This window comes from Carassius carassius, chromosome 19 (assembly GCF_963082965.1).
Source record: "Carassius carassius chromosome 19, fCarCar2.1, whole genome shotgun sequence".
NCBI lineage: Eukaryota > Metazoa > Chordata > Actinopteri > Cypriniformes > Cyprinidae > Carassius > Carassius carassius.
Window position 1 is genome coordinate 20,343,648 of NC_081773.1, and position 26,754 is coordinate 20,370,401.

General features: G+C 37.8%; 1 protein-coding gene across 3 annotated transcripts; it reads left to right on the forward strand.

Annotated features, from left to right (window-relative positions):
• The first annotated feature begins 714 nt into the window (after positions 1-714).
• On the forward strand, positions 715-25,753 carry dop1b (DOP1 leucine zipper like protein B). 3 transcript variants are annotated; one of them, XM_059500202.1, is made up of 39 exons: positions 715-929; positions 4,066-4,240; positions 5,384-5,565; positions 6,316-6,486; positions 7,209-7,398; positions 7,554-7,652; positions 7,766-7,889; positions 8,028-8,137; positions 8,495-8,606; positions 8,699-8,816; positions 9,688-9,807; positions 9,896-10,004; positions 10,089-10,298; positions 10,852-11,171; positions 11,787-12,187; positions 12,299-12,369; positions 12,783-12,980; positions 13,540-13,692; positions 13,803-13,903; positions 14,010-14,200; positions 15,016-16,675; positions 16,816-16,915; positions 17,311-17,478; positions 17,582-17,707; positions 17,807-17,941; positions 18,085-18,140; positions 18,367-18,471; positions 18,775-18,841; positions 19,019-19,172; positions 19,320-19,402; positions 19,690-19,799; positions 19,957-20,106; positions 21,303-21,364; positions 21,461-21,589; positions 21,684-21,820; positions 21,912-21,964; positions 22,064-22,198; positions 24,315-24,447; positions 24,568-25,753. In XM_059500202.1, exons 2-39 carry the CDS (start codon positions 4,100-4,102, stop codon positions 24,811-24,813), a joined length of 6,930 nt encoding a protein of 2,309 aa, XP_059356185.1. In that variant the 5' UTR covers positions 715-929; positions 4,066-4,099; the 3' UTR covers positions 24,814-25,753. The 3 variants fall into 3 exon arrangements, with proteins under 3 accessions (XP_059356185.1, XP_059356184.1, XP_059356186.1); XM_059500201.1 differs by having other exon boundaries at positions 715-925; XM_059500203.1 differs by having other exon boundaries at positions 715-925; positions 16,819-16,915.
• Positions 25,754-26,754: the final 1,001 nt, after the last annotated feature.

The window sequence follows — 26,754 nt, forward strand, 5'->3', positions numbered from 1 at the left end:
CCTTTAGTTTCACATGATACTTCAGAAAGGATTCTTATATCCTGATTTGGTGCTCAAGAAATCGTTTCTTAACATCAACTTTTATTTTAGAACAACAGCATTTATTTAAACTAGTAATCTTTCGAACCATTATTCCTTTACTCTTCCTTTTGATGCATTTAAAGCATAATTATTGAATAAAAGTATTAAGTTCTTCTTAGTTTTCAATACATAAACAAGTAAATAACAGTGAATTGTATGCACTATATAAATGTCACATTTATATAATGTTACACATCTGTCTGACAGTCTCTCTTTTTATCTAGCCATGTTTGCAGTTGATGCTCATTCAGCTACTTCTCAAATTATACACCATTTATGGTGTAACGAGGCCTTGGTAAACTATGCTTCATAATCTGTCTGCGTTGTTATTATCACTAATGCACTGATAGTCAGCCGCCACAAAATGTGACAGCTTGGTGCAAGATAAAAAGTAAACAGATGACATCCTGGAAGATACCAACGAAAGGGGTGAAGCTGGCAAAGAATGTAGCTCTCTCATAAATGTTTCGCTTTCGACCAGCACTAAAACGGATACTAAATTCAATGTTATTACAAATTAGCTTGTCTTTATTTAAACGAACTCGATATAATTTAGGCATGCAATAAAAGCGTACAAGACTGCATGTCTCAGCCACACCCCCTTGTCATCGCCGCGTGGTTCGTCCCCCTCCGCCCATCAGGAAGTGTACACAAAAGAACTCTTCGGTGGAAATCAGCTGAGTGATTGAATTTTTGCTGTCTACAGCCTTGAATATTAATATGGCGTATCTGCCCTCTCTTGCGCTCGCCTTTTACTGTTTTTAAACCGGCGATTTATCTAGCATCGTAAGGTTATTTGGCACGGGTCCCTGTGATCTGTCGTCGACCATCCTGTTTTGCTGCAGTGAGTGAGTCATTCAATTCTCTCAATAACATCTGACATGGTGTAGCCTAATGAATGTCATAAAAATGTAATGGCTAGTTTATTGTAAATGCTGTACTAATAGTATTTATGTAATCAATGCTGTAGTTAAAAAATAAAATTTATATGTGGTGATGATGGATGCTGCATATTATTGTCCCAGCATTAAGTGAAACGGGTTCTGTTAAAAATGTGTACTTTAGTTTAAATTTATTGTATTATTCTTATTTAAATGAATTCAACCATCCAGCATAATGCCACACGTTTTCCATTAGAAATATAGAAAATGTGCAATGATTAAAGGTCAAAGAATGAATATGCATATTGAATATGATGTTCTGTGGTGTAGCCATGAAGTCACTGGATGCAACAAGGACAGATTTGAGTTGCATAACAGGTCTCTGTATGTTGTGTTGCTTCACTGTTGCTTGAATGAAACTGTTGCTCAAATATTGTGAAAGGAGTTTGGCAAAACCCCTCCTTTTTAACTGCAGAAATGAAGGCCTAGGTATTTATCACATGCACATATATATCCGTTTGTTGTACATTTCTCTGGCTCCCAGTGCACTGTTTTCACTGGTATGCTTCTAAGAGGAGCATGATTAATGATTAGATCAATAGACCAATATCATTCTGTGCAACTCTGTACCATAAATGCATGGCCTCAGGAGAGCTGGTTGTGTATATGCTTTGTAGATTGGCTGACAATCAATCCTGTTTCCTTGCTTTAGAAGGTGGAGATTGTTCACAATATGTGGTGCATGAATTGAATACTTTAAATAGGCGATTATACATGACATTTACAATAACATTCAAAAGTTTGGGGTAAATAGGATTTTATTGTAAAGAAGCACTTTTATTGATAATTAAACTTAGATATTTATTCTGCAAAAAAACACATTCATTTGTTTACAAGTATCAGTAAAGACATTTATAATGTTACAAAAGATTTCTATTGCAAATAAAAAGAAAATGTATCAGTATGTATATAAGTTGTCGAAATTGGATGATAATAACAATGCTGTACACTCTCAGGAAAAAAAGGCACAAAAGCTGTCACTAGGGCAGTACCTTTTCAAAAGGTACATTTTACTTTCAGGTACTTATATGTATCCCAGTTATCAATAAGCACCCTAAAGGTACAAATATTTACCTTTTGAAAAGGAACTGCCCCACTGGCAATTTTTGTACCTTATTTTCTGAAAGTGGATCTGTAATTTTTAAGACATAACATCCATCGTAATTTTAAAGGCTGGTTGTTGCTTCCTTGCAGACTTTTCAATGAGCTGCTGTTATAATGACCGTAAGCTGCTGATGATGTTAAAAACATAAGCCAGGATAATTGTGTGAGTGTCTGTGTTCGCTATATTGGCTTTGTGCCTCCCCCTGCCATACACAGAATCTCTTTGATGTGTGAATGAAGTGCAGGAGCTGAAATTAGTACTTGATATTCAGCAGCTTACTAATTGGACTGTAATGAATCAAAATCCATAATGGGAGTTGTCTTGAACATTTCTGGGTGGTAAAAACAGAAAGCAGAACAGGTAGTATGAATCAGTAGCATGAATCAGATTGTTTAGGTGGGTTAGTGTTCAACAGGCATGTGTTTTGGGGTTTGCTTCTGTCTGTTAAATCCTCTGTAAATCTCTAGATACCCGTTTGATGCTCACAGCATCAGATTGAACAGATGTAAGTGTCACAGTGTGTGTTTCCATGTGTGTATGTGTGTGTGTTTTCAGGGCTTTTATTACTGGAGAGCTAACAGATGTCCCCATATCTAATCAGAGACCATAATCTAGCTTATACTGTCTGTTGTTTTTGGTGTGTATTAATTTGTAATGTCTGTTGATGAGCTGGCCAACACAGAATAATGCAGATGCATTTTCTGCAATTATTTTGTCAATATGTCATTTGATTGATACTGGTTATGTTCAGAATCATTGCTCTGCCGTTAATCCATTAATTTCCATCAGTTTGACTCATTAAGGCTGATTTGCAGATTTGTGAGTATGATTATACTGACAGTGTAATCAGCCAATAATAGTGCTATGGATGCACTGACTCCTGTCATGTGATTTGTTGCCTGTATTTTGCTGTTATCCCCTGCATTCATAGCATGAACCTCTGTGAGAACAATGAGCTCAGGGGAGGCAAAAGAGATTCTGTGTCCCTCTGTAATCTGCTGATGTCTCTTTTGGACTGTATTACTTTAGAAAAAAATGAGTGGATTATATGCTACTTGTTTAGATTTTATTTTATTTTATTACTGTCAGTTATTTATCATCCAGTTTTTTTTTCAGGAGGCAGTGCCTCCCTTGAGAGAAGACACCCCTGATATGTGTACACTACTACCATTTAAGGTTTTTTTTTTTTTTTACTTAAAAATTGAGTACTGGAAATGGAAGATTATAAGTGACATTTACTTTACAGTTTGAGGTTCTTTTGCACTTTACCTTCATAAAAAAAAAATCAGAAAAAAAAACATTTAAACAAAAATATTTATCAGCTAAATAACTGTTTTCATCTGTGGTAATAACAAGAAATTTTTATTGAGCAGCATATCAACATGTTTAGAATGATTTCTAAAGGAAGTCTGCAGTAATGGCTGCTGAATACATAAAATGATGGAAATTGACATTTTAAATACCATTTTTATTATATTTCTAATCATATAAATGTAGTCTTAGTGAACATCAGCTTACTGACCCCGAACATTTAAATGGCATTATAAATTGTTTCAGGCATGTGTTTACAAAAGTATACTCTGTTGCCATAGTTTCATGTCATAGACTTTATAGAAATTTTCATAATTGAGTTGCTAGGGTTGCTTACTCTTCTTAGTCTGTGAGTTCTACTAGCTATATGTCTTGGTTCTCTCTTTCCATTTAATGTATTGAATTTCTTCACCCAAGTATTGGGCATGAGGTAATAAGCCAAATTATAAGCCTGATTGCTTAGAAAAGTGATAGCACACCACTCCTTAATAAGCCACATATGATTTGAAGTATAATTTTTTTTTATGATTTCTCCCTACTTTCACCCTACTTTGATGCATTTGTTCCTTTGTGCACTCATGAGTTGTGATGCAGGATTTCTCCTGAAAAGTCTGTTTTGTTTCATAGACAGATGCTAAGCATGCTGGGACGGGACTGAGGCATGATGGATCCCGAGGAAGCTGAGCTTCAGAATGACTACCGTTATCGCAGTTACGGCGCTGTCATTGAGAAGGCGCTGCGCAACTTTGAATCATCTAGTGAATGGGCCGATCTCATCTCCTCGCTAGGAAAACTCAACAAGGTAAAGTCTGGAAAAAACAAATCAATACACTTCAGTTAGCATTCGCTTCAGTCAATATGAGCAACTTTTTAAAAACTTTTTCAGCTCTTTACTGATTCCTGTTTTAAAAAAACTCAAAAAGCTCAGCAGAGTTTTTATGTTTCAGAGAAATCAATTTATAAATGCCTTATGTATAATTTCACATTAAACTAGTAGAGAAGCAATTTAGAACTTAAAAAGGCACACTTTGGCTTTACTTCCCTCTGCAAGTAGAGGAAGTTCGCTTATTTCAGTTTAAGTTCATTTTTTAAGAGAAGTGAGAGACTTTCCTTTATAATCTTCAGTCCTGTTGAAAAAAGGCCATGAGTATAACATTACTGCTTGACCTCAAACACATCACTCATGTACAAAGTGCAGCTGATTTGAATGAGTGGAACAGGACATGTTAACTGTCCTTAAGATTAGACAAATACTGTACTTTTCATCTCAACCTCCCTTTTCCTCTTCCTTTTTTTCTAAACACATTTGCGTGTTAAATTTCTCTCTTACTCTCCCTATCCTTTACATGGCATGTGATTTTCTTGTTTGCTCAATAGGACTTTCCGGATATTAGGCAAGTTTCAAAACAACATGGAAAGGGGTGATATTGATTAGGTTTTGTGTATTTGTTTCAGATATTTCACTCTAATGTGATGCTATGATCAACACCTTCCTTTTTAACACACTCAAAGTATGTTTACTTTGTATATCAGGTGACATTATCGATGGTATGTCTTGTAAAACATGTTTCAAGAGCTGGGCAATAACAAACTAAGCCTAGTTCCTCCTCTGAGATCTTGTTGGTTGTTTGTTTGAAAAACTGTTCAGGAAATGTGGTTGCCGACTGAGATATGTGTTGATGTGTGGAAAGCTAGTAACTTAGACTGACAGTCATTTTTTTACTGATGTAATCAATCTACAATTAGCCTTGCTTTAGTGTTATAGTTTATGTATGTACAATCATTTTCAACTAGTTTATATAAGCACTACCGTTAAAAAGTTTAGAGTCTGTAAGATTTTTTAGATTTATATCGATACTAAAAAAACTTTTGACCTGTCAGTATAATTTAGCAGTTATTTACATCATCCATCCTGCTCTGCTCTTCCATTCTTTGTGTTTCTCAGGCTCTCCAGAGTAATCTTAAGTACTCACTGTTACCGCGGAGGCTGATCATCGGGAAGCGTCTGGCTCAGTGTTTGCATCCTGCCCTGCCCAGCGGCGTCCATCTCAAAGCACTTGAGACCTATGAGGTCATTTTCAAAATCATTGGCACAAAATGGCTAGCCAAGGATCTCTTCATATACAGGTTAGTGTTAATGATAAACACTGGGTGAATCCTACATAGAAATGTGAAAGTCATATTTCACCCCCACAAAAAAAAAAAATATATATATATATATATATATAGAATTCTTTTTTTTTCATATTCATTACACACAAGCACATTTACTGCATTCCTTTTTTCAATGCAGAAAATGTTCACTTACATTAATATCAACACAATTAATGTTTTAATTATATTTTCTATAAATGTGTTAATATATTTAACATTTATTTTATATATTTCTAAGTGAATTAATAGTATCTACGGAGCCCCGCACATGCAGGAAAAAATTGAAGGCTAAATCATGTGCACGATTTACTAATTTGTTCCCTCACTGTACTAAAACCTGCACACGATTACTATTGCGTTCCCTTGATTTACTATTTCGTTCACTCGATTTATAAATAGTGCGCATGATTTACTGATTCGTTTCCTTGATTTGCTAAATGGTGCGCACGATTTAGCAAATCGAGGGAACGAAATAGTAAATCAAGGGAACGCAATAGCAATCGTGTGCACGTTTTAGTACAGTGTAAATCGTGCGCACAATTTATTTATTTATTTTTTCTTGCATTTCATGTGCAGGGCTCCATAGTATCGTATAATAATATTTATGCATTTTTATTCTAATAATGAGAACCGATAAAAAATTGGCAAACACAAATATTTAAAATATAGATTTTGTAAGATTAACTTTCATAGGCAGTTATGGTGGTATTTGTGTGTATACAGCTCAGGACTGTTCCCATTGTTGGGTCATGCAGCGATGTCGGTGAAGCCAGTTCTGTTGACGCTGTACGAGCGGTACTTCCTGCCTCTTCAGAGGGCACTGTTACCCAGCCTGCAGGCCTTCATCATGGGGCTACTGCCAGGACTAGAGGAGGGCGCGGAGGTCTATGAGAGGTGCAACTTAACACCAGACAATAAATGATTCTCATGGTGACAATCTAGAGAGTGTATCCTAAACATTATTAATATTTATACAACATACTCATTATTGTACCCTGAACTACTTTGTCAGTTTCAATACAACTGTTCCTCAATTAATCTGTAACCAATTTAATGTTAAGTGAGATTACATTGATTAACTTTGAGTAAAAGTATGCAGCCTTATTGATCTTAAAATACAGGTTCTTGTGTCACTGTTGTAAGTGGCCCAGCAACAACATTTTAAAATATTTTTGAATAAATTCTTTAAAATGACTTAGATTAGTCAAGACATTAAGTTTGTCAGAGAATATGATGGATGGTTTGCCAACGTGGAAAGTCATAAAAAAAGCAAGCTTAGAAAAAAAAAAAAAAAAACATGGACTAAACATTGAGTAATGTTATAAGCTATTGTTTGAAAGTATTGAAAATGTAAAAAAAAAAAAAAAAAAAACCTTATTTAAAAAATGTTACTGGAATATATTCTGTCATTATTTGCTCACCCTCATGTTTTTCCAAACCTGTGTGAGTTTCATCTTTTAAGCACAAAAGATATTTTGAAGACAAAAATATGACATGAGTGTAAATAAATTATGACTACATTTAGATTTTTTGGGGTGAACTATCCCTTTAAGAAAATCCTGCATTATCATTACAGCACTTATTATTGTTCTTAACTGTCTTTCTTCCTGTCTCAGGACGGATGCATTGCTTGTGAAGTTGTCACTGTTGGTGGGTCTGTCTGTGTTTTATGGGGCGTTGTGGGGTTCGTTGCTTATATGTCCTCTGGTACGGCTCCCAGCCTCCCTCTTCATCGTCGCACACTTTGACCATTCAGTCACTGCTCGAGAACAGAAGAATATGCTTGGAACAGACCACAGACTAGTGGTGAGTGTTTACTTAAATACAGACTGTAATTTATTTTCCTCAAAGGCAGTCGTTCGGTTCAAATTCCACATGGTGTCTAATTCTGAGGTCTGTTGTTATAAAAGAGTTGTGTAAATGAAATGTACACCTTACTCCTCCCCATCTCTCGGTTTCAGGTGAAAGCTGTATGTCTTGCCTTACAAGACTCTAATGTTCTGGTCCAGAGAAACATGCTGGAAGTCCTTCTCTACTTCTTCCCCTTCACTACCTGCCAGGTTATCCTTCTTCTTTTTTTTCTTTCTTAAATTCCATCTACATTTGCATAACCAGTCATCACCCATAAACAGACCATCTGTGAAATATTTAATTAAAATAATCCTGTCTGTAGGATCCTGAGGAACATGCCATTCCACTAAATCAAGATGAGATGATCAGTGTGGTGTCTGCTGCCTCACTCACCCTGCTCAGGAGAGATATGTCTCTGAATCGACGCCTCTATGCATGGATGCTGGGTATCGCTTACAAATTTCCAGAAAATTCCGCAATACCATAGAAATACGGTTTCATAAAATAAATGGAATTCATCTATTAAAAGAATAGTTAGGCTCAAAATTGAAAAGTATTGAATGAGTGATTGTGTGTATTTTCAGGCTTGAACATCAAAGGAGGAATGGTGGCTGCAGACTCCAGTCGCTTTAACACTGTGGAGGAATACACTGCATTCTACTTCAGTACACACTCCAGAGAATTACTGGTGCAGGTATAGAAGATAACACGCTCACTCGACTCAGCCCAACTCAAATTACATTTTGGTTTTTCTTAAAAAACCATTAACTATGACTTTTACCTAACTAAACTCATAATTTGCTGCTTATTGATAATTAGTAAGGTTTTTGTTAAATGTATGTATTGGGTTGGATAAGGTATGTAGAATATGGTCATGCAAAATATGTGCTTTATAAGAACTTATAAACAGCCAAATAGTTATTAGTGAGAATTGGTCCCTATACTAAAGTGTTCCCGAACTGCAGGTCACATTACACATTCCCTTTATGTCAGTGTTTGTATTCTGTACATGCATGATGAACACAACTCGTATTTGACATTTTGTTCATAGGCTGTGGTGAATATTCTGAAGCAGAAAGATATAGAGGCCAACCCAGACAATCTAATAGAGTATCTCAGACCGTTTCGCATCATCATTAGCCTGTTGGACAAATCTGAAATAGGTAAAGACACCCACATTGTTCAAACTGTAAAAAGCTTTACTTTGGATCTGTTTTCCACATTTATTTATATCTTTGCATTTTCCCACACACAGGACCATTGGTGTTGTCTGATGTGTTGCTAGAGGTGGTTAGAGCTTTTTACAACTACTGTAAAGTGATGTTGGGAGAGGACAATCTCAACTCCAGCCTCAGTGGCAGCCAACTCAACAGGTCAGAGGGAAGGAATCAATGCTCATTTTTCCCCCCAATAAGTTAACTAGTAGAGAATTGTATTAGCAACACATGGTTTTAATTACCAGAGAACACAAATAATGTTAGGGTCCAGATCTAATACTACACAAGGGTTCAAAATAGAAGTAAAAACCTGCTTTAGTGACTTAGTGAGTTAACCTGACATGGTGATCAGGCTTTTATCATCCTAAAGGGGATTATTTTACAGTTATGACTGTCTGACTGTACATTATCCCACTTATTACTTGCCCATTTACCAAATAAATGTGAACTTTGTTTATATGTGGTTGCAGAGTGCTACGAAACTTGTGAAACTATCACAGTGTTCTGGTTGTAAGGGATAATAGTCTTACATTCAGTTTAATTATAGAAAAAATTTGACTGCAAAATGCTGCAATTGGTCAATCAGATCTATATCCTATATATAATTTAATTTTGCTGTAAGTGAATATACACTGCTGTTCAGAAGTTTGGGGTCAGTAAGATTTTTATTTATGTATTTTTATTTTTAAGTAATAATTTGATTTACCAAAGACGCATTACGTTTTATTCATCAAAGAATCCTGCAAAAAATGTATTACAGTCTCCATACATATATTAAGCAACACAACTAATGTGTTAATTATAATAAAACAGAAAGCAATTATTTTAAGTTGTAAAAAATATTTTACAATATGTACTGTTCATTGTATTTTTTGATAAAATAAATATAGCCTTGGTGCACATATGAAACTTGTTTCCAAAAGTCGAACCTACCCAGAGCTTTTGAATGGTAGTAGAAATGTACAAAAATAATTAATACAACAATGAATGCTATTTCTGATTGTTCACCGTCTACTTATCTGTGCAGTAAAATCAAGGAGAACAAAAACTCCTCTGAGATCATAAAGACTGTCAATATGCTTGTGAGTGCAATGAGCAGTAATTATCTCTGGGACTACATGACAAGACATTTCCAAATTTGTCTCAGGTAAACACACACAAACTCATAATAAACAACATTACATGAACATAAATGAGATGATGTGATAATGCCTATTATTATGTTTGTTTATTAGCTCACTGCGTGATCCAGCAAGTAAGCATCCATCTAAAGACTGGAGTAGCCCTCCCTCAGTGACTGAGCTCTCAACTCTCATTATCTTCCTTTTGGATGTTATTCCTTTGGTATGATCTGGTGATTCATCTTTGGAGAGATTTTAAACATTTTTGGTCATTTGGTCTCATTCCACTTCTTGGCTTTCTTATTAGGAACTCTATGCAGACATTCAGATGCAGTTTCTGCCACAGATGTTGGGCAGCATGCTGCAATCACTGCATAGTCACATGACATGCCTTAGCCTACAGGAGCTCACGCAGGCCATGAGAGCGTGTTATAAAGTGCTCAGTAAGATCCAGATGCCTGTGGCTTATATGGAAGTGGAGGCTGAATCACAGACGCAAGATCTGGAGCAAACACAGGTAAGATTGGTCAGATTTACTGTGCGCTACCATCCAAAAGTTTGGTGGTTTATTATAATATTATTTTTTTTTATGTTTCTCTTATGATCACCAAGCCTGCATTTATTCTACTAAAGTAAAAACACTAGCATTGTGAAATATTACTTCAGTTTAAAATAATAATGGCAAAGCTGAATTCTGTCTTCAATGTCACATGATCCTTCACACATCACGATCAGGGAACATTTCTAATTAGTATCAATGTTCTTTTGTTGTGGAAAATGTGATATTTTTTCTGATGAATAGAAAATTCTGAAGAACAGCATTTATTTTAAAGATTTTTTGTAACAAAGGAACAGCCTTAAGTGTCACTTAATGCATCCTACTGAACAATAGTAATAATAATAATAATAAAAAAAAAACTTACCTCAAACTTTTTAATGGTAATGTATATTTTTACCAATACATTTAGTATATCATTTTGATGATCAGACAATTAAAGTTTAAATGCCATTCACATTATATAGTTTGGAAATGTGCTTTTTAAAAGGGCTTTATTTTTATACAAATACAGATTGTGATGAGCAACACCAAAGTCAAGGAAAGTGACCAGGTGAATGGTAACCATGATGACAGCTCCAGTGAGGGTGGTCTTAATGGACAGGAGACACAAGAGGCAGAGCCAGGTGTAGCTCCATACCCTCCTTTGCGCTCTGAAGACAGTGGATTAGGCCTGAGTGCATCTCCATCTGAACAGCACCTCCTACCAGGCCGTAATGGATCAGATCCTGCTTCTGATGTAAACCCTGAAGCAGAGGATGTGTGGAGAAAAGGAGGAACTATAGAAAACTTGTCCAAATGTGTGCAGGACATACTGGCATCTGTGATCACAAGGTAATTTAGTGTATACTGTGTGTGCCCAATAGGCGTATGCACGAAATAATAAAATTAAAATGTGCTTGTACAACCATAAAATACTGCAAGGAATAATACATTCCAGAATGCAATGCACTTGATAGAATGGGTTGCTATCAGTCAGGATTTGGCCCAGAAGTTGATTGAGAGCATGCCCAGTCGAATTGCAGAGGTCCTGAAAAAGAAGGGCCAACACTGCAAATACTGACTCTTTGCATAAATGTCATGTAATTGTCGATAAAAGCCTTTGAAACGTATGAAGTGCTTGTAATTATATTTCAGTACATCACAGAAACGACTGAAACAAAGATCTAAAAGCAGTTTAGCAGCAAACTTTTTGAAAACTAATATTCATGTAATTCTCAAAACTTTTGGCCACGACTGTATATAGAAGGCGCACTTTTAAACCTTGATTTGTCTTTTTTAAAATGTTTTAAATAATCCCTCTTGGAAGTTTGTTGAGGCCTCCAGAGGCCCCTGACTCTCTGGTTAAATATACTAATAGTATTCTTTTCTGGCCCTGCAACTAGCAGCATGTATGCTCACTGTATTTGCCTTTTCTTTTTCTCTCTCTCACTCATGTTCATCTCTCAGGCATTTGTTAGATGTCATGGATCCAGAGAAGAAGAAACAGGAAGAAGCAAATCAGCTAGATCCTAGTGCTTCCCCTAGAGGCAGTAAGCGGTCTCCATCGAAACGGAAAGGCAGTCGAGACTTGGGCTTAATCAAAGACAGACTTGCTGAGTTCTTCAACCCTAGTAAACTGAGGATCCATGCCCTTCATGGGTCTTCTAGGGATGGAGGTAAAGACCACAGACCAACCGAGCTGGAGTGGATGGGAAATTTCCAGTCAAAGAGCAAAGGGGAGATAACGGAGTCGTGCCGCCAGGCCTTCACTGTGATCTGCCAGCTTCTACTGGAATGCATAACATTTCCTGTCTATTTTACTGAGGAAGAGAACCAAGACCTGCACACATCTATGTTCAACAAGACAGGTGAATAAAGGAAATGTATTCCACTGCTACTTTAAACTGGGTTTTTTCATGTAGCATGTCACAGCACACAGATTTGTTCTTCTCCCAAAAACTGAGTGTTTCTCCCCTCAGGGATTGAGGGAACCCTTCCTGACTGGCTGAGGTCTTTGATGACTCTGTGTTGCCTGACGAAAGACTACCAGGTACAAGTTCACCCAGAAGTGAAAGTTCTCTTATCATCTCATTCTCATGTCATTCCAAGGATATAGGACTTTCTTTCTTCAATGGAACATGCAAGATGATATTCTCAGAAACCTTGTTGTCTGTTATTTCCACCTTTAATTTATTTCCACACATCGTCTACCAATGTTCTTAGAATCAGTTAGTCCCACCCCCAAACTATTTGTTGAGTCAGAAGTTGATGTTGTCAAACAAACAGAACAATGTATTGATAGCAATGCACTGTTTATATTCAGGATTGTTGGCCTACAAATCACTTACTTAGAGTTGCCTCTGCACAGTAGGACAAAGTATTCTGACATGGAAAAATTACCTTTAATGGTTGCATTGCCAAATCTTAATAATTTTATAATACATCTTTTTTGTGTGTCTGTAGGTGCAACATGTTGCAATCTCCTCTTTGCTGGATCTGATCAATCACTCTCAGTCTTTAGCCCTCGTCATTCAGGATAAAAATCAACGTTATAAGAACTCTGATGCAAACCCACTCAGCGGACATCTGCAAATGGTCACCCTGCCTCCCATCTACCCAGCTGTTCTCAAAACTCTGGAGGATTCCACAGACTTTTACTTGGTAATACACATTATGAGTAACAAGATATATGTACATATATATGTACATAATAAATATACACAGTACACATACATAAATTATGAAAACAAAAATTTGGATGCGAATAATCGCAATTAATAGTTTGACAGCACTAGAAAAATATGATATGTAAATGGCTAATTCCAGAGACATTACAAGGGTCAGGAAATGCACCAGATTTTTTTTATGTTTTTGTGGAAGTCCTGCATTTTAGTTAATAGAACCAATTGCCCTTTTGATAGAGGCATCACCTATTTCTTTTTATTCTGCGTAGGTGCATGTATGTTTGCTGGACTACCCAGACTAGCATGATTTGAGGAATAAAAAACACAACATTTATAATAGTATTACATACAATTTTAGTGCTAAATTTGCAAGTTATTGAAACGTAATATTGACAGGTTTAATTTGGTCTTCATTCAAGTAGATAGGAGTTGTACTTGTGTGCCTATCGTCTACATAAAAAATAGCTGCCTTATCCAACTTTTCTTAATGTGACGTTTTTTTCTTCATTTTAATTATCTTTTTATTTCTCTTGTAGCGTGTATCTCAGGTTTTATGGGCTCAGCTGGACACAGAGCGTAGAGAGCATCACGTATCTTGTGTGGAGCTCTTCTATCGGCTTCACTGCTTGGCTCCATCTGCATCCATCTGCGAGGACATCGTCTGCTTGGGTTTACTCAGTGGAGACAAGGTACTGCATTTTCCTCATTTAATATTCACACACTATTGTAAACATTTATTAAAGTGTGTGTGTGTGTGTGTGTGTGTGTGTGTGTGTGTGTGTGTGTGTGTGTGTGTTAGGTTGTGTGTCTGGAGGCGCTCCACAGGTTCTCGGTTTTGTGGCACCTGACACGAGAGATCCAGACCAGTCGCAGCACTTCTCTCAACCGCTCCTTTGACAAGTCATATACATATTTCTTATCTAAACTTTTGCTTACTTCAGTAATATTCATCCATATATTTGTGCCAAATACACTTAGTTCACTATTTATTTTTCTGTTTTCTTAGGTCTTTGTTTGTGGTACTAGATAGTTTGAACAATCAGGATGGTAGTGTTAGTGCTGCAGCACAGAACTGGTTGGTGCGGGCTCTCTCCCTCAATGATGTGGTCCGTATCTTGGAACCGGTGCTGCTCTTACTGTTGGACCCCAGAACACAGAGATCACCTATACAAAGCATCAAACAGTATCTCTCTGTTGGTATGAAATCAAAACACACACATGCACACATACCAGATTACTACACACAGTGTTCCTATGCTTGAGTTTAGAAGTTAAAAACCGAAATGAAACCGATTTATGTAATACAAATTTGAAACCGTAATTAGCGATAAGAATCCATTTCAATAGGCTATTATAATATGAAGGTAGACTCAGCCTCAGACGTCACACCCACGGACTGTTGGCTGAACGTCTGATGCATATAGCACACATAATTGGAAACACTTCAGGAGTTTCGAAGTCGGCATTTGATTGGTTGAATTCTTCAGAATAGCGTTTTTTAACATTCCACCTGGAAACAAAGAGTGCATTGGCGCTAAACCCCATTATGGAAGAAGAAAGCCATTGTGTTTACAGCTGTGACAGTGAGCGCTTATCAGGATGAACTCAATGCTAGATTTGAAAAACTATGTGAAATATGTAAAGTTCATGGCATAGAATCTTTAAAATACATCCAAGAGATTTACACACCGGTCTATTATTGTGGGCACATTTCTACGCCCCTAAACATGACATGGCACAAAACAAAACATGATTGGTTGGTTTACCTGTCAGTCATATTGCCTCAAGGGCATTCCTAGACCATTCAAATCGGCCAAGGCTCCCAGAAATTTCTGACGTCAGTCTGAAGGTCTGGCTACGTGAGACTAATATGAAGTAAACTGTCTTATACCACTATATCTAAAATAATGAATATAGTAATTTGCACAAATAGCATTCAAGACTGAAAGCAATAGCAAGAGTTAATTCTTGTTCTAGCTGTGGGGTCTGATTCTTCTGTATATGTGATTTAGGTAATTTAAAGGCACTGACCTGGAGAGACAGATCCATCACAAAAAGTTTTGGAGACAACCTCCCTCCCAGTTGCCAAACAGAAGAAAGCCCTATCAGGCGCATCACCATAGTAGACCGTGAAGCGCTGTGGGCAGATTTGGAACGAGATCCAGAACTAACGCCTCCAGACTCCCCAACAATATCACGGAGTGAGAGCGAAGAGACTGAGGGAGAGGACGAGGAAGAAGAGGAGAGTGAACACACTGAATCTGCAGACACCAGTGGAACTCAGAACTCCACTGAAAACTCCAGCTCAAGCTCCGCCCCTTACTTGCAGCGCAATGATGATGGTAGTGTAGAGGAGGAGGGTGTGGCCAATGGCCTGCAGAGGGTGGATTCAGAACGCACGCAGGTTTCGGATTCGCTCTCAAGTGATGAAGATGATGGTCAGTTGGAGGCTATGGCTAAGTCCCGGTTGCTCAAGCGTCAGCGGGAAAAACGTGAGGCTGTAGATTCGCTGTTCCGTCATGTTCTGCTCTATAAGCAGCAGTATGAGAGCAGCCGAATTCTCTATGCTTTCACTATTTTAGACACCATCCTCCGGACTAGTGCAGGGCCATTTGTGGAGGCTCTCTCCAGTACTTCTCTGGACTGCAGCTCCATTGCCCATCTCAACCTCATCCAGAACCTTCTGCAAAGGCACCGTCAGGCTCAGGACGGTGGCAGCTTCTATGGCCGATTGCAGACCTCAACTCCACCAAGTGGAGCCACTCCTGACCCATCCCAGCCAGCATCTTCTCCTCTCCATTCACCATCTTCTCCTTCCTCTCCACCAACTCTCCTGCTAGAGCTACTGACCTGCCTGTGCATGCATTATCTCCGCTCTCACTATCCCTCCTATGCTAGCGTTCCCACTCGCCAACTCCAGGCCAATCGGGAGGTCCAGGTGAAAAGTGTGGAGGTGCTGACAGAATTGATGATCCAGTTGGTGAGGGTGGCCCAGCAAGCTCCGATAGGGGAAGCAAAGGGAACTGCTAGCTTGGACGCGGTGCGCAACCTTCTTTGGGGCTACAAGGTTCAACAATACGTCCTTCTAACGCTTTCTGCCTCCATGTATGTCTGCCAGAGAGCTGATCGGCCAGAACAGCACAAATTGCCTGAAGAAGACCAAGGAGGAGATGAAGGGGAGATCTCAGAAGAGAGCCTGATTAACTTTGGCCGGGATGGGATCTGGGCTGAGCACCCACTTCAGATTGCCCTACTGAAACTTTTGAAAGTTCTTATTGTATTGGAGCACCACGTGTGTCCCCCACTCAACAAAGCACAAGATCTTGATCAAAGCAATTCCAACCCACAGCGATATGCAGAACCACCATCTTCAGCCTTGGCTCGAGAGTGGCAAACAGCTGTGATGTTCCAGCAGTCCATCAAAGCAGTGCGTTACGTAGCCAGTCAGCCTATCACTGCTCAGGGCATGTTTGTGTCAGCAGCAGCCCGAGCTTTGCACCCACAGTATGGCTGTGCCATGCACCCAGCCTGGGTAACTCTACTTTGTGAAGTGTTGCCGTATTTAGGAAGATCACTGGCCATCATTGTATCACCCATAATTGCCCAGATCTGCAGGAACCTGGATGAGCTTGTTAAACAGCACGAGCACGATGGAATCAAAGCTTCACACAAGTAAGTAATGTATGTGGTTGTTTGCATCTGTGTGAGAGTGGGTGCACATTAAGTGTTGACCGATGAGATGTCTATATACTTACTGCTGTTTTATTGCAACCATAGCTTGAATTGAATGCCTATTTCGTTGTTCTATTTAGTAGTACCTTAAAGAGGGAGAACATAGCACCTGACTATCCTCTGACACTGCTGGAAGGACTGACCACTATCACACACTATTGTCTTCTAGACCACAAGAAAGTAAGATATAAAAGCACCTGCTAAAGCGAATAGTGGCCAATCCTGGCAAAGGTGACATGGACATTCACCTAGGGAGCCAAATTTTTGTTGTATCATCCATTCACACTGACAGTGATACATTTCTGAAGGTCACTAAGTCACTTTCATGTTGGTTGCTACAGCACTATAGGTTTATTTGCAAAAACTGTCTGCAGTTTGGCACATTAATGTCAGTGTGTGCAAATCACATTATAAAATTCAACCCTTTTCCTAATATACATCCACTGACATAGTTGTAGTTGCAAACAAGTCTGAGCTTGCCATGGGTATCAAAAATGACAGGATTGCCAATGAAACTCCAAAACACTAATGTGACAGTTGTTTTTTGTTTTGTCTTGTCTTTTCTTGTTTTGTAGACTGCAGGCTCTGATGTTCCAGACCTACGAAATGCTAGCAATGCCATTCTGGAGGAGTTTCCGCACATGATTAGCAGCATGGCCTTACTCTGGGGTGTGGTCAAGGGCTGTCACTCCACCCATGGCAGCAGAGCCTCACCCACCTCTGTGTATTTTAAAGGCACAAAGGTATATTTGATGCATGAAGTAAACAAAAATTTAGTTAACATAAAGATGTTGCTGTATTGTTGTCTGCTTAGTGGTGCCAGTCACATGTTTCTGTTCTCTGTAGATCTTGAGGCAAAAGGTTCTGGAGTTCTTGATGCCACTGACTCATCAGTTTGGGGTGCAGGTCATGGCCTCTGTGGCCGCTGTATGGAGTAGCAGGAAGAGTCGCAAAAGACGTTCCAGAAACAAGGTGAACTATAGATATCAGAATGCAAACATGACATTTCATCCAGTATGTGTCTGGAATTATGCTTTTAAATTTTGTGTGTGTTTGTGTACGCATACATAGATTTTACCAGATGCTAGTGATTCTCAAATGACCTTGGTGGATCTAGTGAAGGCACTAAACACACTCCGTACGGACACCATACTGCAGCTCATCAGAGAGGTGGTGAAGAAACCCCATCAGATCAAAGGAGACCAGGTACTGCATACACACATTTACGTAGTGGTCTAAATGGTGACACTCCATATAAACATCTTTTGTATTTATATACAGGTAGTTATATGTACTATATCCTAACACTAAGAAAAAATGTATTAATGTTTACTCTATCTCATTATCAGAAGACTGCATTAGTTGACATTCCAATGCTACAGTTCAGCTATGTCTACATTCAAAGGTAACATCATTCTCATATTTTAATTATACTTACATTATTTGCTATCATATGATGTCATTTACTTTAAAATATACAAAGTGAACTGTTAAAATCTAATTCATGCCCATGGCTAAAGTTAATGCCACTTACTGTTTATTGGAAGATCCACCCTTGACTATATTCTTGTACAAGGTGAATGTTTTTAGTGTAGTATTGATGGAAATGTCCTATATGGTCTTTTTTGCAGTCTCTCTGCTCAAGCTCTTCAGGAGAACATCAATCCTCTCCTCTGTCTGCTCAGGGAATCTCTCCAGCTTAATCTCGCCCCTCCTGGACACTTCTTGCTCCTCGGGTAAATAAAATAATGTGGTCACTATTAAGTTTTCTCATCCTTGGCTTCAGTGATTTGAACAAACCCTAATCTTAAATACTAACCACTGGTGCATAACATGTCCTGGACCATTTGGTGTCAGTACAACAAGTGCAAATAGACCAGTATGAAACTGCCTAGTTGTCTGATGCATTATTTCAAGAAGAAGGCAGCCAGAAGACTCTTTTAGAGATCTCTTATTAATTACATGAAACAATTGTTAGATATTATTGAAAGGTAAAACGTGTTTTGAAACTCCAATCTTTGTTGATTTTACTATTGCAGCATCCTTAATGACTGTGTAAATAGACTTCCCAATATCGACAACAAGAGGGATACTAAAGAACTGCAGGTAAGACCGGTACAGTGAGAGACAGCAAAACCAGTATTTTGTTGATATAGTGAGTGAAAACTAAAAGTTTAAACAGACATGTCTTGCTGCTCATTGTCTGAATTGTCATTGAAAAACAAAACCCTACATATTTCTTATCCAACCTGTTAAAGTACATAGTAATTGTACTCTCAATAGGAAGTGAGCCAGCGCATACTAGAAGCTGTGGGAGCTGTGGCTGGCTCATCTCTGGAGCAGACTAGCTGGCTCAGTCGTAACCTGGAAGTGAAAGCACAGCCTCAAGTCTGTCTTCAGGGAGATGAAGATGACCATGATGGCAATGAGTCTGAGGGTAAACATACACTGAAATACATGTGCTTTCAGTAAAATGCCCATTGCTGACAATTGCAGATATAATCTGATAATAATACTGGCTAGCAATATCGTCTACTGTAAACAGAGGCAGTATTAAAAGTACTCTGTTCTGTCTTTTTCTCAGAGTGTGCAGGCCAGGGCAGTGCTATGGTGTCATCTTCAGCACCATCTGTATTCAGTGTACAAGCTCTGGTTCTGCTTGCTGAGGTAAGAGACAAGAAGAAATACATACACACAGAGCTCCAGATTGTAACTGAATGGGATTTGTTGCAATACTGGGAAAGGGAAAAAGAAAAACTAATTTAATTGTCATTAATGCAAAAATTAAATGCAATGCAGAAATAATAAAAAATATATATAATTCCATTAATTAAATTATTAATTGCAGTTGTAAGTAAACATGGCAGTATTTATTTTACTGAATTTAATTTATGCTGATGTGATTAGACAAAATCAACAGGTGTCAAGAATTAATTTGTGCTAATTATTTATAGGTTTTGGCTCCTCTTTTGGACATGGTCTATCGCAGTGATGAGAAGGAGAAAGCCGTGCCTCTTATTTCTCGGCTTATGTACTACGTTTTTCCCTATCTAAAAAATCACAGGTAAGTATGCCAAAAATGCGCTTCAGTGTTTTAGAATGCTTAGTTAGTGCTAAATTTAAAAACTTGGTCTATTCATTGTTAATTTGGCAGTGACCATATGTATAAATATATATGGCAGTTTTCATTTAGAGCTCATTTCTCAATTTCTATCTCTCAGTGCCTATAACGTGCCTAGCTTCTGTGCGGGTGCTCAGTTGTTGAGCAGTCTGAGTGGATATGCCTACACTAAGCGAGCGTGGAAGAAAGAGGTGCTGGAACTCTTCATGGACCCAATGTTTTTCACAATGGAGTCCTTGTGTACCTGCCAGTAAGATACACTTACACAACATTATACATTTACAAGGCATGCTCATAATGTCAAAACGGTCAAATATTGCTCAAATAATTTCCCTAGCCTATGCTCAGTGCTCACCAAGGCTGCATTTATTTGATCAAAAATACAGTAAAAACAGTAAAATATTATTACAATTTAAAATAACTGTTTTCTACTCCAAAATATTTTGAAATGTAATGTATTCCTGTAATGGCAAACCAGATTTTTTTCAGAAGCCATTATTCCAGTCACATGATTAAGTACTTGATAATGTTTCTAAATGTGCTAAATATTTTTGTGAAAAACATGATTGTTTTTCAAAATTATTTGATTAATATAAATAAAATAAACAGTATTTATTTGAAATGCCGATCTTTTGTAACATTATGAATGTTTTTTGCGGAAGTCGTGGCCTAATAGTTAGAGAGTTTGACTCCTAACCCTAAGGTTGTGGGTTCGAGTCTCGGGCCGGCAATACCACGACTGAGGTTCCCTTGAGCAAGGCACTAAACCCCCAACTGCCCCCCGGGCGTCGCAGCATAAATGGCTGCCCACTGCTCCGGGTGTGTGTTCACGGTGTGTGTGTGTTCACAGTGTGTGTGAGTATGGGTCACCATACATGGCTGTATGAGTTCTGTCTGTGAGTATGGGTCACCATACTTGGCTGTATGTCATGTCACTTTCATGTCTTTATTTTCAGTATAAAATAAATAAATGTATGCATTTAGCAGATGCTTTTATCCAAAACGACTTACAGTGCATTCAGGCTAACATTTTTTTCATGTATAATGCATCCTTGCTGAATAAAAGTAGTCAGTACTGTTCTTTTTTCAAACGTTTGAATGTTGGTTTATCACAGTTTCCACAAAAATATTAAGCAGCAAAAACTGTTTTCAACATGGATAACATTGAGAGATGTTTGTTGTGCACCAATCAGTATGTTAGAATAATAAAATGAAAGATCATGTGACACTTAAAACTGTAGTAATTGCTGCTGGAAATTCAGCTTTACATTCACAGGGATAAATATTTTAAAATGTATATATAAAAAAATCACATTTATTTAAATTGTACTAATATTTGACAATATTACTGTTTTAACTGTAGTTTTGACCAAATAAATGCAGCAAGTAAACAACAAAATCAAGAGTTTGATGTTGAAGCCATTAATCTCACATACTTTGCTTTAGTTGGAGATCAATCATAGACCATCTTCTGACTCATGAAAAGACAATGTTCAAAGACTTGATGAGTGAGTATATGTTCATTCTTTTGCATGAGTTATTTTTTGTATGATCAGTGTATTGACTTGTATTGCATGTGTTCATGTTGTACCATGTATGTGCAGGCATGCAGAGCAGTTCTTTGAAGCTCTTCGGCAGCGCTGACCAGAAGCCTATGTTACTGAAACGACAAGCTTTTGCCATGTTTAGTGGAGAGAATGACCAGTACCACTTCTATTTGCCTCTCATACAAGGTATCACTCAGTCTGTGTGGAAAACAAATAAAGGTTTCTTGTAAAGTCCTTTAGTAATGTACAATAGACACTTTCTTTATCAAATATATTCTAGAGCGTCTAACAGAGAACCTGCGTGTGGGACAGATCCCATCAGTGTCAGCCCAGATGTTCCTCATGTTCCGTGTTCTCCTGCTGAGGATCTCACCACAACATCTCACCTCTCTCTGGCCAATCATGGTTACTGAGCTGGTAAGAAATACGCTGCACTAAGAGTCTTTGTTTTTTGGTTGTTTTGGATGTTATTTCTGAGTGCAGTTTGAATATTTGTTTAATATTTCAGATACGCATTTTTAACCGCCTTGAGAAGACACTACTGGATGATAAAGTTTCAAAGTGAGTCTTCCTTTCTGAAAAATGCTGTTAGTATATATTTTGCCCCTTAATACATTTTTTTTTAAATAAATAAATTATATATATCTCTTTCCGTTTCAGGAGTAAATTGCGGGGTGGCAATGACAAGAGTGGTCTACTCTTCCCTCAAGCAGAGCTGGACATGTACCTGTCAGCCTGCAAGTTCCTGGACACCGCTGTGTCCTTCCCTCCTGAGCATATGCCTCTGTTTCAAATGTGAGATACCAGTGAATGTTTGTCACCATTTACTCTTGCCATAGCAGTGATAAATCTTTTTATGAATTTTCATAATTTTAGTTTACTTAAACTTCTTAAGAAGAGAATCAGTGGTTTTCTAATGGCCACATGGGAAAAATACACTACTGGTCAATGTTTTGGGGGTCAGTAAGATTTTTATTTTTTAGTTGTTGTTTTTTTTTTTTTAAGAAATTGTAACTTTTTTTCAGCAAGGATCCATTGAATTGATTTGAAATTTTTAAATGTTTGAACATCAAACAAATGCAATTCTTTCTAGGTTTCTATTCATCAGATAATCCTGAAGTACGTCAGATTAAAATACATCGTTTTCCACAAAAATATTAACTTTTCAGTATTGATAATAGTAATAAATGTGGTTTTATTAACAAAGTTCGGGAGGAGCACGATCTTATAATAATTTAATTTGGCACAGGTGCATCTCGCTTAGCTAACCATCTTAACTAGCACAACAAGTGTATAAATATCCAGCCTTCCTACCTCCTGTCCTACGACAGTTTTTCGGCATCCCTCCTCCACCCCAACTCCTCACTTCTAATCTATTTTATCCCAAATTAGGGATGGGGGGAGTTCTTTGGGTTCGGGCTATGCTCCGGGCCCGGACCCCTGCCCCAGGACAGCACGCCAAAATATGCCTACTATTCACTTTCAGATTAGATGTAAGGGTGAACTCGTGAAATGTTTCTTGAGCTCCATATCAGCATGATAGAATGACTTCTGAAGGATTAACCACATCAACTCTGGGGACCCACCGGTGGGTCCAATATTGCATATGCCTAATTCTCAAAATATCACAATAACAGCTGAAGTGGTTAAGTGACACTGAAAACTGGAATAATGGCTGCTGAATCACAGGAATAAATTATATTTTAAAATGTGATAATATTTTACAATCCTTCTGTTTTTATATGCAGCTCTGGTGAGCATAAGACGCTTATTTTAAAAACATTTGAAAATTCTATCAACCCCAAACTTTTGATGGTAGTGTATGTCAGACTTAACTCAAAGATTACAATTGTGTCATCATTTTACTTGCCCTCACATCTTTTAAGGCCACTATATTCAATACATCCGTCCTTCGGATGAGACGTTAAACCGAGGTCCTGACTCTCTGTGGTCAGTAAAAATCCCAGGATGTCTTTCGAAAAGAGTAGAGGTGTGACCTCGGCATCCTGGCTAAATTCGCCCATTGGCCTCTAACCATCATGGCCTCCTAACAATCCCCATATCTGCTGATTGGCTTCATCACTCTGTCTCCTCTCCACCAGTAAGCTGGTGTGTGGTGGGCGTACTGGCGCAATATGGCTGCCGTCGCATCATCCAGGTGGATGCTGCACACTGGTGGTGGATGAGGAGATACCCCCCTGACGATGTAAGTGCTTTGAGTGCCTAGAAAAGCGCTATATAAAATGTAATGAATTAATTAATACAGTGAAAATGGTTTGATTTTACTGTCAAAATAACCCCAGAAATCACCATTAAAGTTTATATGACTGTGTGCTAAATTCTAAGCTTTCTTTCAGAAAATATATAATACTTGAAATACAGCACACAGTGTGTGTGTGTGTGTGTGTGTGTGTGTGTGTGTGTGTGTGTGTACTTATTTATGCTAAATTGTGTGGATCAAATGTCCCCACAAGGATAGTAAAATCAGAAATTATTGAAATTGTGGGGACCATAGTGAATGATGTTAAACTGAAAGTGTAACAATGCAAACAGGTTTTCTGTAAGGAGTAAGTTAAGGTTTAGGGGATAGAAAATATTGTTTGGTCAGTATAAAAATAATAGAAGTTTATGGAAAGTCCCCACAATTCACAGAAACAAGTGGGTGTTGTGTGTGTGTGTGTGTGTGTGTGTGTGTATGTTTGCTCTTTTACATTTTTAATCTAAATGGACTGTCATAGTTGCCCCAACATTTACAGCTATCAGTAAAGGTCAATAGGTTCCCTCTTACTTCTAGTGACGTTTAATTCCTGAAACAACAAATATGGCTTCTGATCTGCTCCACACCGTAAAATTCAATGTTCATGATCTGTTAATATGAACTTTATGTATGTATTTATTTGCTTGTTTGCAGGTATCGCTGGGCTTTCATTCCTGAAGTAGATGTCGACCATTATGATGGACCAGGAAACACTCTGCTGGAAGGTGAACAAGAGTGTAAACCACACATTGTTAGGATACTGGATGGAATAAACCGACGCTATGGGGTAAGATCTCAATGCATAGTAAAGCATTCTTCAATGTATCTGTGAAATAACCAGTAAATTTGGTGCTTTTCGCAAATAGACCCAATTCTCAGCCTGTAAATATCTTGAATGTGTTTTCAGGAGCTGAATGGAACAGCTGGCGAGTCGAGCACAGATCGAGTAGAGTTTCCTCTGCTCACACTACGTTCTCTCTGCTCTATCGTGGATCTCGTGCCATTCTTCAGCACCCTGTGCTGCTCTTTTAATGGCTCTTCTGCACACCTCCCACATTATGTCGCTGACTACCCACCACCCAGTAGTGATCGGGTCATGAAACGCCTAGAGCACATCATTGAAGGAGAGTTCCTCGATGGACTGGACAGTTAGATGATAGATCACATTCTAATCTTAAAATGTTTTGCTCAACTTAAGTAATTGCTTTGGTAATTAATTTAATTGGTTTCTCTATGAAGACAAAAGTGCAATGAAATTTATTTGTAGCATAATAGTTTACATGAAATGTATAAAGGACCCTGCTAATTTTCGTGTTATAATCTTAATCAATGCACGTCAAGTTGTTTAAGGTCTCTAGAATTTCCTGACCATTCTGAGTCATACACGCTGTGAATGTATATCATCGTTGTATTTTAATCTGGCTTAAGGCGGGCGTTCTGTTCATTCTTTGCACATTCCATTACTGTTGGTTTCTGAATGAGCCAAATGAAACATTATGTGGCCATGTTTCATTGGCCATAATGGTCAAAACAAACAGTTAATGCATTTATTGATTGCATTTTTGTACTTGTATGTAGGGCTATTGGTCATATCTTTACTTGATATCCCTTTGCAGTATTTTCATTCTCTGTACTTTCTGACCTCTATTTTTTTTCTCTGCAAGCGCACCTGTGTGTTGGGAAATATTGACAATGTTAGTTGTTTACCATCTAGTGTCCATTTGTAAGACTTTATGTTGCATTCTGTATGTATTTTATCCTGCTATGTTGCTCCACTCACTTTAAATTAAAGATAATATGTTTATTCTAATTATGTGGATATTGAATGTCTTCTTTTCTGAGTTAATACTCTGTTAATATTTACAGCAAACGAATTGTGATGCACATTTTTATTCCTGTACTCAAGTGAAGGTTTTTGATCCATGTTTGTTTTGACCTCAAGGACATCTTTATGCTATTGCTTTCATTTTTAGAGTGCACCTGGTTTGACAGTTATAGTCTTGGTCTCAAAAGTTAATGCTAGTTTACTAGCATGGCCTTTGATTGAAGTGCCTAAAAATAAATGCTCTAGTTATGAAACATCTTTGCTCGTTCTGCAGTTGCTATATGCAATAGCTTATATTTCCCATTAACAGCAGTTAAGAGTGATAATTTTACTAAAGTGATAGCAGAATTAATGGCACTATGAAAACGTAAAGACGTCCACAGCATCACTCCATGTTATTTAGTGGTTGGTTCTCTGGAATGTTGTCATTTTTATTTATCTTGAGGAAAAATATGTTATCGTTTATTAAAGTGATTTATTTTGTGTATGTTCTGCACATATGAATAAAATGACCATGAACCAGAGAGTGTGAAAATGTTTGTTTTTAATTTTTACGCTTTCTTCTTCAGAATTGCACAGAACTTGTTCACCTTCGTAGCACTTTTACACACAAAAAAGTGGACATTATAAAACAAGGCTAAATGTTTTTTAAGTCGTCAAGTCACCTTTATTTATATAGCGCTTTAAACAAAGTACATTGCGTCAAAGCAACTGAACAACATTCATTAGGAAAACAGCGTGTCAATAATGCAAAATGATAGTTAAAGGCAGTTCATCGTTGAATTCAGTGATGTCATCACTGTACAGTTTAAATAGTGTCTGTGCATTTATTTGCAATCAAGGCAACGATATCGCTGGAGATTAAGTGACCCCAACTAAGCAAGCCAGAGGCGACAGCGGCAAGGAACCGAAACTCCATCGGTGACAGAATGGAGAAAAAAACCTTGGGAGAAACCAGGCTCAGTTGGTGGGCCAGTTCTCCTCTGACCAGACGTTTAATTTTAAAAGTAAAGTCGCACTATAGTCAAAAATGCCCTAGTGAAAAAGAAGTGTGCTTAATTGTATTAAAAGTGTACATTTTGTGTACTTCAAATCTTAAAAGTATACTTAAAAATTGCACTTACAGATAATATAATAAGATTTAAATTAAAGGCCACTTAAGTGTACTTTAGAGTACACATTAATGACGACAGGTCTTAAGTATGTTAAGACCCTTAACATACTTAAGTGCACTTTATAAAAATGCACTTTATAATAATGTCTAATTAA